This window comes from Muntiacus reevesi, chromosome 5 (assembly GCF_963930625.1).
Source record: "Muntiacus reevesi chromosome 5, mMunRee1.1, whole genome shotgun sequence".
Taxonomy (NCBI): Eukaryota; Metazoa; Chordata; class Mammalia; order Artiodactyla; family Cervidae; genus Muntiacus; species Muntiacus reevesi.
Window position 1 is genome coordinate 23440464 of NC_089253.1, and position 13777 is coordinate 23454240.

Genomic DNA, 13777 nt, shown 5'->3' on the forward strand with positions numbered 1-13777 from the left:
CCACAAAGGGGGACCAAGGCTGCCCCCTCTCCAGCCCGCCCCAGAAGGACAGCTTCCTAGCCCAGCAGCACAAGTCAGAAGCTCAGGATGCGAACGTGGAACCCGGCCCACAACAGCAGGGCGACAACCGCACGGTACCTTGGTCGGCCACGTTCTCGATGTTCACCTTGCGTTCGTTGGCCATGAAGCCGATGACTGAGAAGATGACGAAGCCGGCGAAGATGCTGGTGGCACTGTTGGTGCAGGTGACAATCAGCGTGTCCCTGGGGGGAAGGGACCGGTCTGTCATCAGCTGAGCTTTGTACGGAGGAAGGGGCAGGGGAGGGACACACGAATGTGTTGGTGGGCACCTGTGCCTACGCCCATTTCTACACAGGTGCTCGCTGTAGCCTGGTCTTGCTCTCTCTTATTTACAAGGAAACTGACAGCCTGACCGCAGGCTCCCTTGGGCTGAGTGTATAATCACCAGGACAAAGCTCTGCTATAGAAGCAGGTCTCCCCTCCCGGCACTAGCACAGTAAGTCTGTCCATCAGAGCAGAAATTGAAGGGACGGGGGCCTTTTGCAGAGTCTGGGACAGGAACCACATATGAGAGAAGGCAGTGGGACCACCCAATTTCACCAAACCTTAGAACAGCCTGCGGTTCCTGCACACCCAGCCTGGAGGAGAGGAGAGAGGCCAGCAGCTGGGAGGCAGCGCCCTCTGCTGGCCATGTGGCTGCAGTTCCCACACTGCCCTGTCCATCCTAGACCCCAAAGAAGGATCACAGCTAGATGGAGCCATGGGGCCAAATTCCAGGTTAGAGGCATGACCGTGGCTAAGTCACTTTCTCTCCACTCCTGTTTTAAATGGCAGCAATGACCCCACCTCACTCACAGCTCGTGAGGACAGAACCAGATGAGGCCTGGGCCGCACAAAGCCTGGCAGGGAGCAAGGACTCAGGACACGATCTGCCTCGTTCAGCCCTTTGGTTTCAGGTCAGTCGCTCAGTCGTGTCCGACTCTCTGCAACCCCATGAATTGCAGCACGCCAGGCCTCCCTGTCCATCACCAACTCCCAGAGCTTACTCAAACTCATGTCCATCCAGTCGGTGATGCCATCCAGCCATCTCACCCTCTGTCGTCCTCTTCTCCTCCTGCCCCCAATCCCTCCCAGCATCAGGGTCTTTTACTGATGGGGAAACTGAGGCCCAGGAGAAGGTAACGGGCTCATTAACAGTAAGTTCCAATTGGAACCCAGTCTTCCTGCCCCTCAGCCACACCACACAGCCTCATTCCTAACACAACACAGAGCCACGTCTCCCCCTTCGAGGGTGCTCAGGTTTCTTTTCATGGGTCGTAAGTCAGTAAGCAGCTATGATCAAAGCAGCTCAAACTCCTTAGCCTGGCCTACCAGCTCTTACGGGCTGAACTGCGGTCCCCAAAATGTGTACGTGGAAGTCACTACCCCCAGTTTCTCAGAATGTGACTGTATTTGAAAACAGGGTCTTTAAATAGGTAATTAGGTTAAGAGGAAATCATGGGGGTGGGCGCTAATCCAATAGGACTGAGGCCCCAATAAGCAGAGCAGGTAAGGGTGCACAGTGAGCAGGAAGACCAGACGGAACTCAGGGAGAAGACGGCTGGCCACAAGCCAAGCAGGGAGGCCTCGGAAGACGTCATCCTGTTGATGTCCTGATCTTGGACTGACGGCCTCCAGACGGTGGGGAGGTTAATTTCTGTTGTTTAGGTCACTCACTCTGCGCTACTTGGTGCAGCAGCCCCCCGCAGACACACACAAAGGCTCTCTCTGCAGCTGATTCTCAGGCCCCAATTCCTTCCCGCCCCCGTGAGCCTACTCCTGCTGCAGTGCCGTCAGCCTGCTCCCCCATAATTCCGTCACCCCAGGCCCACTCAGCCCCACCTGCAGACATGCCCTCCTCCCCTGCACCTGTTGAAATCTGGCCCACAGAGATGGCACTTATGTGAGGCCATCCCAGCCAACCTAGGCTACAGCTTACATGTCATCTCTTCCTCTTGGTTCAAGAACGATCTCAGGCATGATTAAAAATAACAGTGATGGCTACCACTGTTTACTGAGCTCCTACTGTGTGTAAAATATTGCCATGAGAATTTCGTATATGTTGTCTCTTATCCCCAACAAAATATTATAATCTGCATTTTACAGATTAGAAAATGGGGATTCAGAGAAGTGAAGTTTCTTACCCATGTCTTGGAGTCTTAATAAATGGTGAAGTCATAAATGCAAGTCTATCTGACTCCAAGCTTCTTTCCGTTTTTTTTTTTTAATCAGCCCCTCAAGAGAACAAACCTCATCTTCTTACTGTTTGTCACAGACATATTTAACTTTCAGATGTCACCTCCTCCAGGGGCTGTACAGACTCACGTCTTTGGGGTTCCAGAGCCCCCTAATATCACCCTATCCAAGTGTCACCCTGCACCATCACCACCTGAAGATCCTGTCTGGAAATGTAGATTCCCAACGCCCAACACCTCCTAGTGTTCTGTTTCTTAAATCTGGGAGGGGACTCAACGTTTGCATAACTTTGGGTTTAACTGACAATAAAATTGTAATATATTTTAACATATTTAAAAGTACGTAATGTGATGATTTGATAAGCATATGCATGAAACAGGGGTCCCACTGTTGAGCTAATTAAACAGCCACCACCATGGTACTTCTTCGACTGTCCCACGCTGCCTTTCTCATTGGGCTCACTAGAAAAATGTCTGTCAAGTGAACGCATGACCATACTTCATCAACACGACCATATAGCTGTCTCCATGGACTAGATAGCTCACAAATGACTGTCCCAGGACATAGCCAGTGGAACAGCATCTCCAGAGAAACTCTGACCCATCCCAAGGGTCAGAATCAGGGTGCAAGTTGGAGTCCAGGCCAGGCCACCAGCAGCCCACAGCTCAGCCTTCGCAGGGGATTTCCTCCACGCCAGAGACAACTGGTCCTGTCTCAGGTGAAATGTGAGGATGTGACCTCAGGCATGTGATAACTCAGCCCAAGGTTCTGTCCCCAGGCCCTAGTCCCACTCACCAGCCACCTCTCGGGCTTGAAGTGCCTCTACATACCTGTAGCAATTGTTGTGGAATTTGTTGTAAGAAGAGAGAGTGATCAGGCCTCCCCATGCAGCAGATAAAGAGAAGAAAATCTGAGTGGCAGCGTCTTTCCACACCTGGGAGGCAAAAGAGGGGAAGATTCAAGGTCACTGAAGGAGGCTGGCCTGGGGGAGGGCAGGCTCCCAATGCCACATGGTCTGAGGCTTGGGAGGCAGGGAGGCAATCAGGACAGGATGGCTTTGGCACCAATATAAATGGGAAACATACACAGTCGCTTGCACAGGAAACCAAAGAGGCAGTGACTGACCTGGGAGACCCTAACTCCATTCTAATCAGAGGAGAGGAACTCAGTAAGCAATGTACACATTTCATGCTGGCAAGCCCCACCATGTAAAACTATACGGAAGGGGGAAGCCCTTTCTTTAGCTAGGAAACATCTCAAAATAAAAAAACAACTTGAAAAAGCAAAAATATTCATGGATACAAAAGCAAAACTTTTCACAGCTGACATTCTCAGATTACAATTTACTAAAAATGTGAAATTCTGTAGTCCACCCCATCGAAGTAAAGCATGCTCTGTTATCACCACACAATGGATTTTAGTGCCACCTCCTTCTTGAACCTGCCTGACAGCACCTCTTGGTTGTCTTGGCAATTTAATTGTCCTCATAAAACTCCAGAAGGCAACTCAAGAGTGTGAGCTAGAGATTTGTATGATTTGATAATGACTTCCTATCATTTTTATAAGTTAAAATCTGGCTTTTAAGTTGTGTTTAACACATGCAAAGAGACAGTTCAGGTATGTGATGGCAAAGTCCGGGCCTACCCCAACCTCTACTGCCTCACACTCTTTGGTAACAAAGTTGTGGTTTCATTTAAAGGCAGCCATACATTCAGCCAATCAACCACCTCCCAGAATCTAGGGCAGACGCAGCTGAGAGGAGATCACATGACTTAATTTCTTGCCGATGATGAGAGAAATCAAGTGTTATATGGAACTTCCAGGCGTTCTCTCTTTTAAAGAGAGCGGGAAGGTGTTCTATCCCTTCCCTCACTACTTTGTGCTACCTGGAATGCTGACATGATGGCTGGAGCTCTGGCAGCTATGTGGCAGCTATTCACTGAGGATGGTGGAGCAGAAAGGAGCCTGTGATACTATGGAACCATCCAACCAGTGTTTGACTATCTACTACGAGACTGATAGTACCTCCAAGTAAAATAAACTTTTGTTTAAGCTGCCATTATCGGGAGGTTTTTCACTGTGTGCAAACTCAATGGTAGCTATGTTTTCTTAAAGTCTTCTGGAAAAGCAGAATTTTCTTTAAGGTGAGAAAATGCATTTTTTATTAAACAATCACCACTTCACATGGAGTCCTAGGGGATTTTAGAATAAGATATGTCTGTACAGAAGGTACCAGAAAGTATAAGTGTGTGTATAAATCTGTCTGAGTCCTTTAAATTATAACTGCTTGCAGTTTGTCTAAGTGCTATTATTTTCCAACCAGCAAAACTCCATTTCCAACACACTATAATTAGCAACAGATAAGTGGCATGAGGTGACCCAAAGCTATTAAGGGAATTTCGTTCTTCATTTCAACCTCCACTGCAACCCCAGATGTAGGACAACTGTTCCAGGAATCTGAAACCCCCCTGCTGCCCACTTCTCATAAAAAAACTTCCTGTTTGTATGTAACATTTCAAAATCATCAGGAGCTTGTAAAGGCTAACAGTGAGCTGTCCTGTGAGAGGAGGTCTGACCCCTTCTACTAAACAGAGTCCCAGAGTGGGACCCAACCCCACGTGCTGTTTCCCTGTAGGTGCTTGATGAATGAAACCAGAGGCCCACCGTGGCATCCGTGAGTTTCTCCCACTTTGGTGTGATGAAGTACCAAATCCCAGCGCCGGCCCCGGGCAGGGTGACTCCTCGGATGAGAAGGATCACGAGCACAACATACGGGAACGTGGCCGTGAAGTACACCACCTGCAAAAACCGCCACAGCGGGGCAGGAATGAGCAGATGCACACGACGTGACCGGAGAAGCATCAGAGAGGCAGAGTGTGACCTCCATCCAGACACAAGTGCCTCATGGGCTATTTTTCCCCAAACTCTTCCAGGATAGGGGATGTCATAAAGGCACTGCACCAAAGATGAGTCAGTGAGAGCCAGAAATAAAGTCTCAAGGGGGACATCCAAGGCTGTGGGCGTGAGTCAAAAGTGGCTAACTCCCTGAGGACCAACTGAGGGAGAAATGTTACGTGCCCTCTTCCTCCTGAACACCTAGCTCACCCTCAGCTTGAGGCCCCAAATTCCACCATTAGAGATTAATTTCTTTAGCTTAAATTTTCCATCCTTGTTTATGCACACACACCAACTGAGGCAGCCCAGGGACATGAAAGAAGCATGATCTTAGAATTTGGTGTATTTAGGCTCAAATGAAATCGCACTTCTGGCACTGAGTAGCTATGAGACTTTAGACAAGCTATTCAGCTCTCTGAATCTTAATTTCTGCATCTGTAAATGGGATAATAGCACCTTTCTTTAAAAAAAATAATTGTGAGGATTAAATGGGCCTCTAGCATAGCACTTGATTAGTGACAGATGGTCATTAAAGGCAGTTAAGTTCAACAAGCATTTATCACGGGCCTACTATGAACTGGGAGTTATGCCAGGTCCTAGATGCATAAAGATGAAGGAACTCAATCTAGGAGACCCAGAGCCAACATCTGAATAATGGCTAAGCAGTTCCAAACTTAGGGGAGGTGAAGCCTAGCAGGAAGGTGAGGGAAGAAGGGGGGACAAGGCAGGGGTGAGGGCCAGGCCCTAAACTCCCTGGGAGCTCAGCACACAGCTGAGGCTAAGAGCCAAGGGGTGCTGGACGCATGGGCCAGGTCGGGGAGGCCCGGAGTCCCAGTCAACCGAGGCTCCTGGGCTCGGGACAGAGGGAAGAAGCAGAGCCAAGAAATATTTGGGAAATAATACCAACAGAATTTGGGGGCTGTGGTTGAACAGGGACGAGGAGGAAGCACCTCCCTTCTCTGTCAGTCAAACCTCGGAGTGGAGGACAGGCTTGGGACCAGGACTCTAGACGCAAGCAGCGTGGGCTGGGAGAGCTCTGACTCTGCACTCCTTGAGTGCAAATCCCAGCTGGAACACTTACGAGCTGGGCCGCCTGGTGAAGTGACCTAACCTCCCTGAGCCTGAGTGTCCACACGGGCAAAGTGGTGATAACTACTGCGTACTCCTCACGGGGCTTTAGAAGAGCAGGGTGGGACAATCCAGACAATGCAGAGCAGGCCTGGGGGCCCTGGAAACGGAAGTGCCACATCCATCTTGCTTACGACTCACCAGTCCTGAACTTAAGGACCCCGGCAACCCTCAACTCTCCAGCCGGTGACATCCCTAAGTGCATCAGAAGACACTTGAAGGATGAGGTCCCGCGCCCATCCCTGACCACCCAAGCCTCCCTCATCCGTGACTGGGAGGAGGCACAGAGTGAGCACTGTGGGCTCAGAGCCCCTCCATGCCCACCACTTCTCCCTTCCTGGGCACCCCTGGCCTGCCCCCAGGAGGGAGACAGAGCCCCCTCCTCACGCACTGGCTGCACAGACCCCAGGACTTGGCAGGAGGCTCCAGCCTGGCAGGCACTGGGATTCAGGGGACGAGGTCTGACCCAAAGACTTAGGAAGGATAACTTGGGAGACAGTTTGAAATGAAGATAAAACTCTCGAGGTTACTTATTTCTTCAATAAATACACATATATGCATACATTTGGACACATATTTTTGAGCATCTAATACATTCCCGGCACACGCTGGGGAGGTCGTCTGGGAAGATGGCCGTATTAAAGGGGTGGACAGGGAAGACCTCTTTGAGAAGTTGCCCAGGACTCAAAGGAAGTGAGAGTGAGGCAACTGGATATCTGGGAGAACATTCCAGACAGAGGGAACCGCAGGGGTGAAGAGCCTAAGAAGGGGGTGTGCCGACCTCCAGGAGCAGCCAGGCGGCCAGTGTGGCAGGACTTCGGGTGGGAGGGGAGGTCAGGGGGAGGGGAGAGGTCAGGGACAGGCCATACCTCTAGGGCCTGGGGGCGCGAGGGTGAAGATGGGGAGGATTGGGGCAGAGCAGTCACACAAGCTAATATTGTATGTGTCACCCAGTGGCTACGCTGCGCTTTTACTGCAGGGGAGCGGTTAGGAGATCATGGCTGCAATCCAGGCAGAGGGCAGCAATGGTTCCACCCAGGGCATTTCAGAGGAGCCGGGACAACGGTCAGAAACCAGATACGCTGCACAGCAGAGCAACAGGACTTCCTGACGATTTCACAGGGAGGAAGGAGTTCAGGGTGACTCCGAAGGTTCTGGCCTCAGCCGCTGATGGGCAGAGGAGACGTCGGCTGAACGGGACAGGCTGCAGGTCAAGGAAAGAAGAGGAGGTACTTCTTCCTCTAAGCCCAATTCGATCCCTGGCTTGGGAAGATCCTCTGGAGAAGGGAAAGGCTACCCACTCCAGTATTCTGGCCTGGAGAATTCCATGGACTGTATAGCCCAATGGGGTCACAAAGAGTCGGACATGACTGAGCAACTTTCACTTTCTAAACCCAATTACTCGTCAAGGCCAAAGTCTTCCGGTCTATAGACCAGGCTGGGCTGGTCTCCTGGTCTCCACACAGCTTCCACCACCCACCAGGGGCCTCTTCCCTGCCCCCCTCTTCCCTGCCTCCGTCCTTGCCCTGAGGCACTGGCATTACCAGGGACGGTGAGGGGGTGGCCTGCTCCCTCCCATGCCCCAAACTTGCTTCTCTCCTTCCCCTTCCACACAGTGGGAAACCCAAAGGCATCTGCTGTCTCAGGAGAAAATCACTCCCGCAGGACGAGCGGGGCTGTACTCCCACCTGTCAGATGGGGCTGATGGGAGGAACGCTACAGGGGCCAGCGGGGTCCTGAGCAGTCTGACCTCCCCACCCCACCAAGACGGCAGGGGCAGGGGGACAATCCTGATCACGTGGGGCTGGTGGGAGGTGAGGATGGGAGGGGGCGAGGGAGACGATGCCAACAGTGGGGTCCAGCAGGAAGAAGACCCCACGACTAGCACCAGTCTAACCGTCTGAGATGCTGCTCCCATTTGACTGCTGGAGGTGGTTTGGACACAACCATTTCTGGAGCTCCCGCCACGGATCAGCTCTTTGCAGTCCCATTTTACAGAGGAGAAAACTGAGGCTCGGGTTAAGGCTCCCTCAAAGGGTTAAATATCTCACTCAAGGTCTTCCAGCTGGAGCCAAGATCCAAACTTGACATTTTCTAACTCCAAAGCCTATTTCCTTCCTTTTAATGCCAGTCCTTGAGCCACCTGATCAGAAATGTGAGAGGCAGGGGCTCGGGTGAGGCAAGGGAACACCCAGGTGCACAATTTAAGGAAGCACTCATTCTCACCAGCCCACCCTGCACATGCGGGAACCTGAGAGTGAACTCAGCCCTAGATTTCACACCCTAGGCATGTGTCTGCCTCACGGGCTCTGGCCCTGGCGTGTGGAATGATGCACTCGGCTTGTTGCTGAGGACTGCCTGTGAGCTGAAAGGGTGCCCAAGTTCATGTCTAAATCCTGGGGATGCCTCCCGTGTGAGCCAGGTGTTCGTGGAGGTTTGATCACAGCTAGTTTTCCTGTGTGGTGGGGACTTCAGAACACACCTGTTTCAGGATGGACTGTCAGAGACATTAAACTTGAACAGTAATGAATTATACTTGGCAGGAGTGACTATGACGGGTTGATCCCAGCCTGCTGGCCTGACACCTGGCATCATCGTCCTCACGATGGGAGCCCTGAACAGGTGGTAAGGCCACCCTCCTCCCAAGGCTGTGCCAGCTAATTAAGCGAGCTTTCTGTCCTTGCCATAACTCTCCAGCAGAGCAGCCCCGGAGGTCAGATGGGCTGCATTTGACCTTCGGGCTGCCTGCTGGTCGCACCAAACTCTGGAATTCTAGCTGTTCAAAGGGAGACAGAGGTCTCACAGAAGGCAACCAGCCACTCTTATCTCCTAGGACCCTAAACAAGAGGACCTGAGCTTATCTTGCTGCAAGAGAAGAAGGACATCTCTGTTGCTTAGAAATGACAGTTTTGGTGGAACTTCAATCACAAAGAAGCCTGTTACAATGAGGAGCTGCAACTGTGCTTACAAACAAAGCTTCATGATTAATGTCTGCACACCCCAAGGCAGGAAAATAAATTGGGACACATTATTTCTGGCGGTATTCCTCATTTTAAAAAATTAATTATTGATCCCTAGTTGGAAATCTTTCTCAATGAAGCAGAAAGATAAGTTAGCAGATCTAAAAGAAAAACTTACTTGCTGCTGCTGCTAAGTCGCTTCAGTCGTGTCCAACTCTGTGTGACCCCATAGACGGCAGCCCACCAGGCTCCGCCGTCCCTGGGATTCTCCAAGCAAGAACACTGGAGTGGGTTGCCATTTCCTTCTCCAATGCATTAAAGTGAAAAGTGAAAGGGAAGTCGCTCAGTCGTTTCTGACTCTTCGCGACCCCATGGTCTGCAGCCCACCAGGCTCCTCCATCCATGGGATTTTCCAGGCAAGAGTACTGGAGTGGGGTGCCATTGCCTTCTCCATTACTTGCTGAGAGCTACTCAAAAATCCTCATTTCAGAGAGAGAGTCCATGATATCTGGCACCAAGGATTAAGGTCTACATCATGCCAAGAACTGATTCTGACACCATCCCCCTAAAAATCAGACTGATAGATAAAGAGCAGTCTAAGAGAAAATACACTTTAACCCTTGAATTTGCAGACGTGGAAGAAGGGACAAAGTGCCTCCTGGGACTTGCCCAACTGGCAATGAGAGCTGACAACGGCAGGACGTCCTGATTCACAGTGTGAATTCTGATGAGTCCAGAATTCTGCATTTCCATGTTCTTAACAGACCCTCCTTGGGGGAGGATGTCATGTAGGGGAAAGAGTCTAGGCTTTAAAGGGAAACACCTGGCTTCAAACCCCAGGGCTGCCATTTAACAGCTGTATGACCTCAGGCAATTTACTTTGATGCGCCTCAGCTTCTCTATCTGTAAAATGGGAAGAAATGTCAATATCCTTAACTAGCAGGAGGTTGGGTGGATGGAATGCACTAAAACAGGTGAAGTACACTGCCTGGCCCACGGAGTGCTCAACCAGGTTCCCTTTCTCTTCCCATTTTCCCACCAGAGCCGCTGCTTTCAAGATGTTGGTATGGTACAATACCCACTCAATCAATCAATACCACAAAAATGAAAAGAGCTAATGTTAATTAAGAACTGACTATATGCCAGGTATGCATTCTCTCACCTAACCTTAGAGCAGCTCATGAGGTATGTACCGTTATCCCCATTTTACAGATGAGGAAACTGAGGTTCCAACAGTCAAATAGCTCGTCCGCAGTTACGCAACTAGAAAGTGATAAAGATGGGATTTGAACTCAGGTTGGTCTGAATCCACAGCCAGCAGGCCATCCTTCCTCATGTCAGCAAGAAGGCTGCTGTTATCCTCCTCACCATCACCTCTTCTCCCACCAGTCAGACCTTCTAGCCTATCCTGCTAGAGACCCGTCTGGCCTCTTTGATTATGGTTGAAGTTGTCCTCTCTCCCTTTCCAGCTATAAGTGATGGTCCTGTAGCTCAATTTTGGCTGAGCAAAGGTGTGGTCACTCTTGCTAAGCAACCTCCTGTCTGGCCCTTTATTCCTACTCGAAGCTCAGTTCGAAGTCGCAGAAGGTGAGGAGACCCGGAACCCTCGGGACTCACGGGACGTTCCTGTCAATGTCATGTTAACATCTTCCCCATTTTCTTGTTGCCCTAGAAAAACAATCACCCCAGTCTCGTAATACTCATTCAGTCAGCGGGGGGGAGGGGGGGGGTGGGGGGCAGGGGTCACGTGATCCCAGCTCTCATTTTTACATAGGGGGAAACTGAGGTCAGAGAGGAAAAGTGCCTGCATCTCAGCCAGCAAGTGTTCTGACAGAATCATATTAGAGCCAGTGAGTCTTAGACATCACCCAGTCCAACTGCCTTCGCTTTGGAAATGAGAGAACCATTAGCTCTTGAAATAGCTAAGATAAAGAAAATCTGCTGTCCACTTACTGGCAAAGAGATAAATCAAACCAAGGGCAAATGTGAAGCCCAGACAGGTTTCATGGCCCAAGTGGAGATGTCCCTACACCTTGGGAAGGTCTGGGGGACTAGAACTCAGGCCGGCTCTCACCCCACCTGATGTCATTTAAGGGCATCACCTGGCTCGGGTGATCCTGACCAAACTGCCAGATCCCACCATTCGGGCCCACGTGGAACCAGAGTACATGGAGGGCACCAGAGGCCCTGACGATCTTGTCCACGTGTCTGGTGAGAAGACAGACCGCTCTGTGTCACTGATGGGTATCATGTGGGTGCCTGGTGGGGGCTGGGAAGCATGCCCAGCAGGTGACAGCTGGCACAGACCCTCAGCCCTGTGAGGCCTGATCCTTCCAAACTGGTTGCTTCTCGTTGTGACCACGCTAAGCCCTGACCCAGACAACTGGACCACGTCAAACTCCACAACCTGTGGACTCAAGAGTCCACGATCACACTCTATTCCTTAGGCCTTAGAGACAGTTTGGGTTTCACTCTGAAACATGCAAATGACTCTTAGGATAATTAAATATCATTGGTTGTCATCAAAGCAATTGGTTAACCACTTAGTGTTTTTTTTCTTTTTCTAAAGCAGCAGGAAGACGAGGGGAAACGCTGGGACCCTACCACGAGGTCCAGTGTGTCCTGGGGTCGCCCACACGCCCTGCGTGTTGTGTCCTGGAACCGAGCTTGGGGCAGGGGCTTCACCACCTCCAAAGGGCCAGCCAAGTGACTACCTAGCAAGAGGGGCCAAGCATGTGCTCCACAAAAAGATACCCCGCTGGCAGGACCATCACCCTTCACTGCTGCGGGCACATGGGGTGGGAGAGTGTTAGGCTCCGGACAGGAGAAAGGGCATGAAAGGCAGAGGGGTCAGCAGTGGGAGAAGGAATCCACTTTACAATTTTGATCTTACTCCAGCTCCTTGGGAGGAGCAGGGATTGAGCTGGCAGCCAGACCAAGATGCAAAAAGCCAGAGCAGTGATTAGAGCTTCGGGGGAGTGACTGAAGCATATCGGGGATTCCCATCTACTGAATGGAAGGCCCGACAGGAAAGGAAGGAAACCCATCCGTCCCCTAGGAGCCCTGAGAACATCTGTCTCATTTAACCCTTAAAACCTCCGGGGCAGAAAGGCGCTGTTATCCCATTTTACAGATAGGAGTGAAGTCACTTGCCCAAGGCCCCACAGCTACTCAGGGCCAGAAGGAGGACGATACCCGCGACCCTGACTCTCTTCCCCGGTGCTGGGAAGCCCACACAACCGGCCCTGGGTGTCCCAGAGCTTCCTCTTTTCCTTTTTTTTCTCTTACCTTTCCTGAAGTCTTGATTCCCTTCGCCAAGGAGGCATACACAATCACCCAAGCCAGGAAGAGGCAGAAGGCTAGTGGCCACCTGATCTCGCCAGGATACTCAATCCCTGCAGAAATCTTCAGCACAAAGTACCTGCGAGTTCAAAGGAGAGAAGTGATGGGGGCGGGGTGGGGAGGGAGGGGGGCAGGGAAGAGAAGCAGGAGGTGGGGGAGGTGGCGGTCTGCAGGCTTTCTCTTCCTGCAGAGCCAGGGAGCCTGGAACAAAAGCCCAGCATCCCCCACCCTCCCCAGCAGGGGCCGGATCAGATCTGGTTGTGAGGGGTTTGCTGACTGGGGCTCCCGCCCACAGCTGTCTGAGGTGGAACCAACTGAATTCACTCTGCTTTTAATTAATTATGGCCCTTAATGACTTACTGTATAGCACAGGGAACTCAGGATTTTATAATAACCCATAAGGGAAAAGAATCTGAAAAAGAATGTGTGTGTGTGTGTCTGTAACTGAATCACTGTGTTGTACACCTGAAATTAACATGAGATGGTAATACAATTGCACTTCAACTTGAAAAAAATTAATTATGGCCCTGGGCAGGCTCTGAACAAGACTACATCAGCTCTACCATCAGTGGCAGCTGCCCCAGAGCAGTGTAACAAATCCAAAAGCCTCGGGGTGGCGGGGGTCCTGGTACAACCACCCTCCCCCAAAAGGCATTACAGAGGTTGATGTTTGTATATAAGAACACACCACTAAAAAAAACAACAAAAAAAACACTAACAGAAACTCTAAACTGCGAAGGATGATTTTGTGTGTGCTTTTGTATTGTTCTACTCTTTTACAAGACCGCATCCCAATAGATTTTTTATAACTTTAAAAAATCAGTACAGAAAGAATAAAAAATGCTGCTGTGCATTTCATTTCAGTTCAGGCTGTGATAGGCCTACCCCGGGGCTGAGGTTGACTGAAATGGAAACGCAGGGCTAGGTGGGCCTTACTCAAGAAACATATTCAAAGACAGATGACCAGCGGCAAATGGAAGGGAGCTGGCGCTCATCTGGAGTGGCTGCTGGCACCTGAAGCAGTCCTGGCCTGTCTGGAGACCCCCGCATCCCTGGCCAGAGGGCACATGGGCACCCTCACTCCTGGGAACAGGAGGCTGCAGCAGGGACCGTGAGTCATGACAGACAAGACCATCCCCTCGACTCTGCACCAATCAAGTCCCGGAGCCTGTGTGTTTTGGGGGTTCTTTCTGTGA

General features: G+C 50.9%; 1 protein-coding gene across 1 annotated transcript in view; it reads right to left on the reverse strand.

Moving 5' to 3' along the window:
* SLC6A5 (solute carrier family 6 member 5) overlaps positions 1-13777 on the reverse strand; it is a 50338-nt gene that overhangs the window by 21058 nt on the left and 15503 nt on the right. The window contains exons 6-9 of the mRNA XM_065936517.1: positions 12528-12660; positions 4921-5055; positions 3087-3190; positions 139-263 (exon numbers count right to left, since the gene is read on the reverse strand). Of these exons, the coding sequence (XP_065792589.1) occupies positions 139-263; positions 3087-3190; positions 4921-5055; positions 12528-12660 (497 nt within the window). The remainder of the gene's footprint in view (positions 1-138; positions 264-3086; positions 3191-4920; positions 5056-12527; positions 12661-13777) is intronic.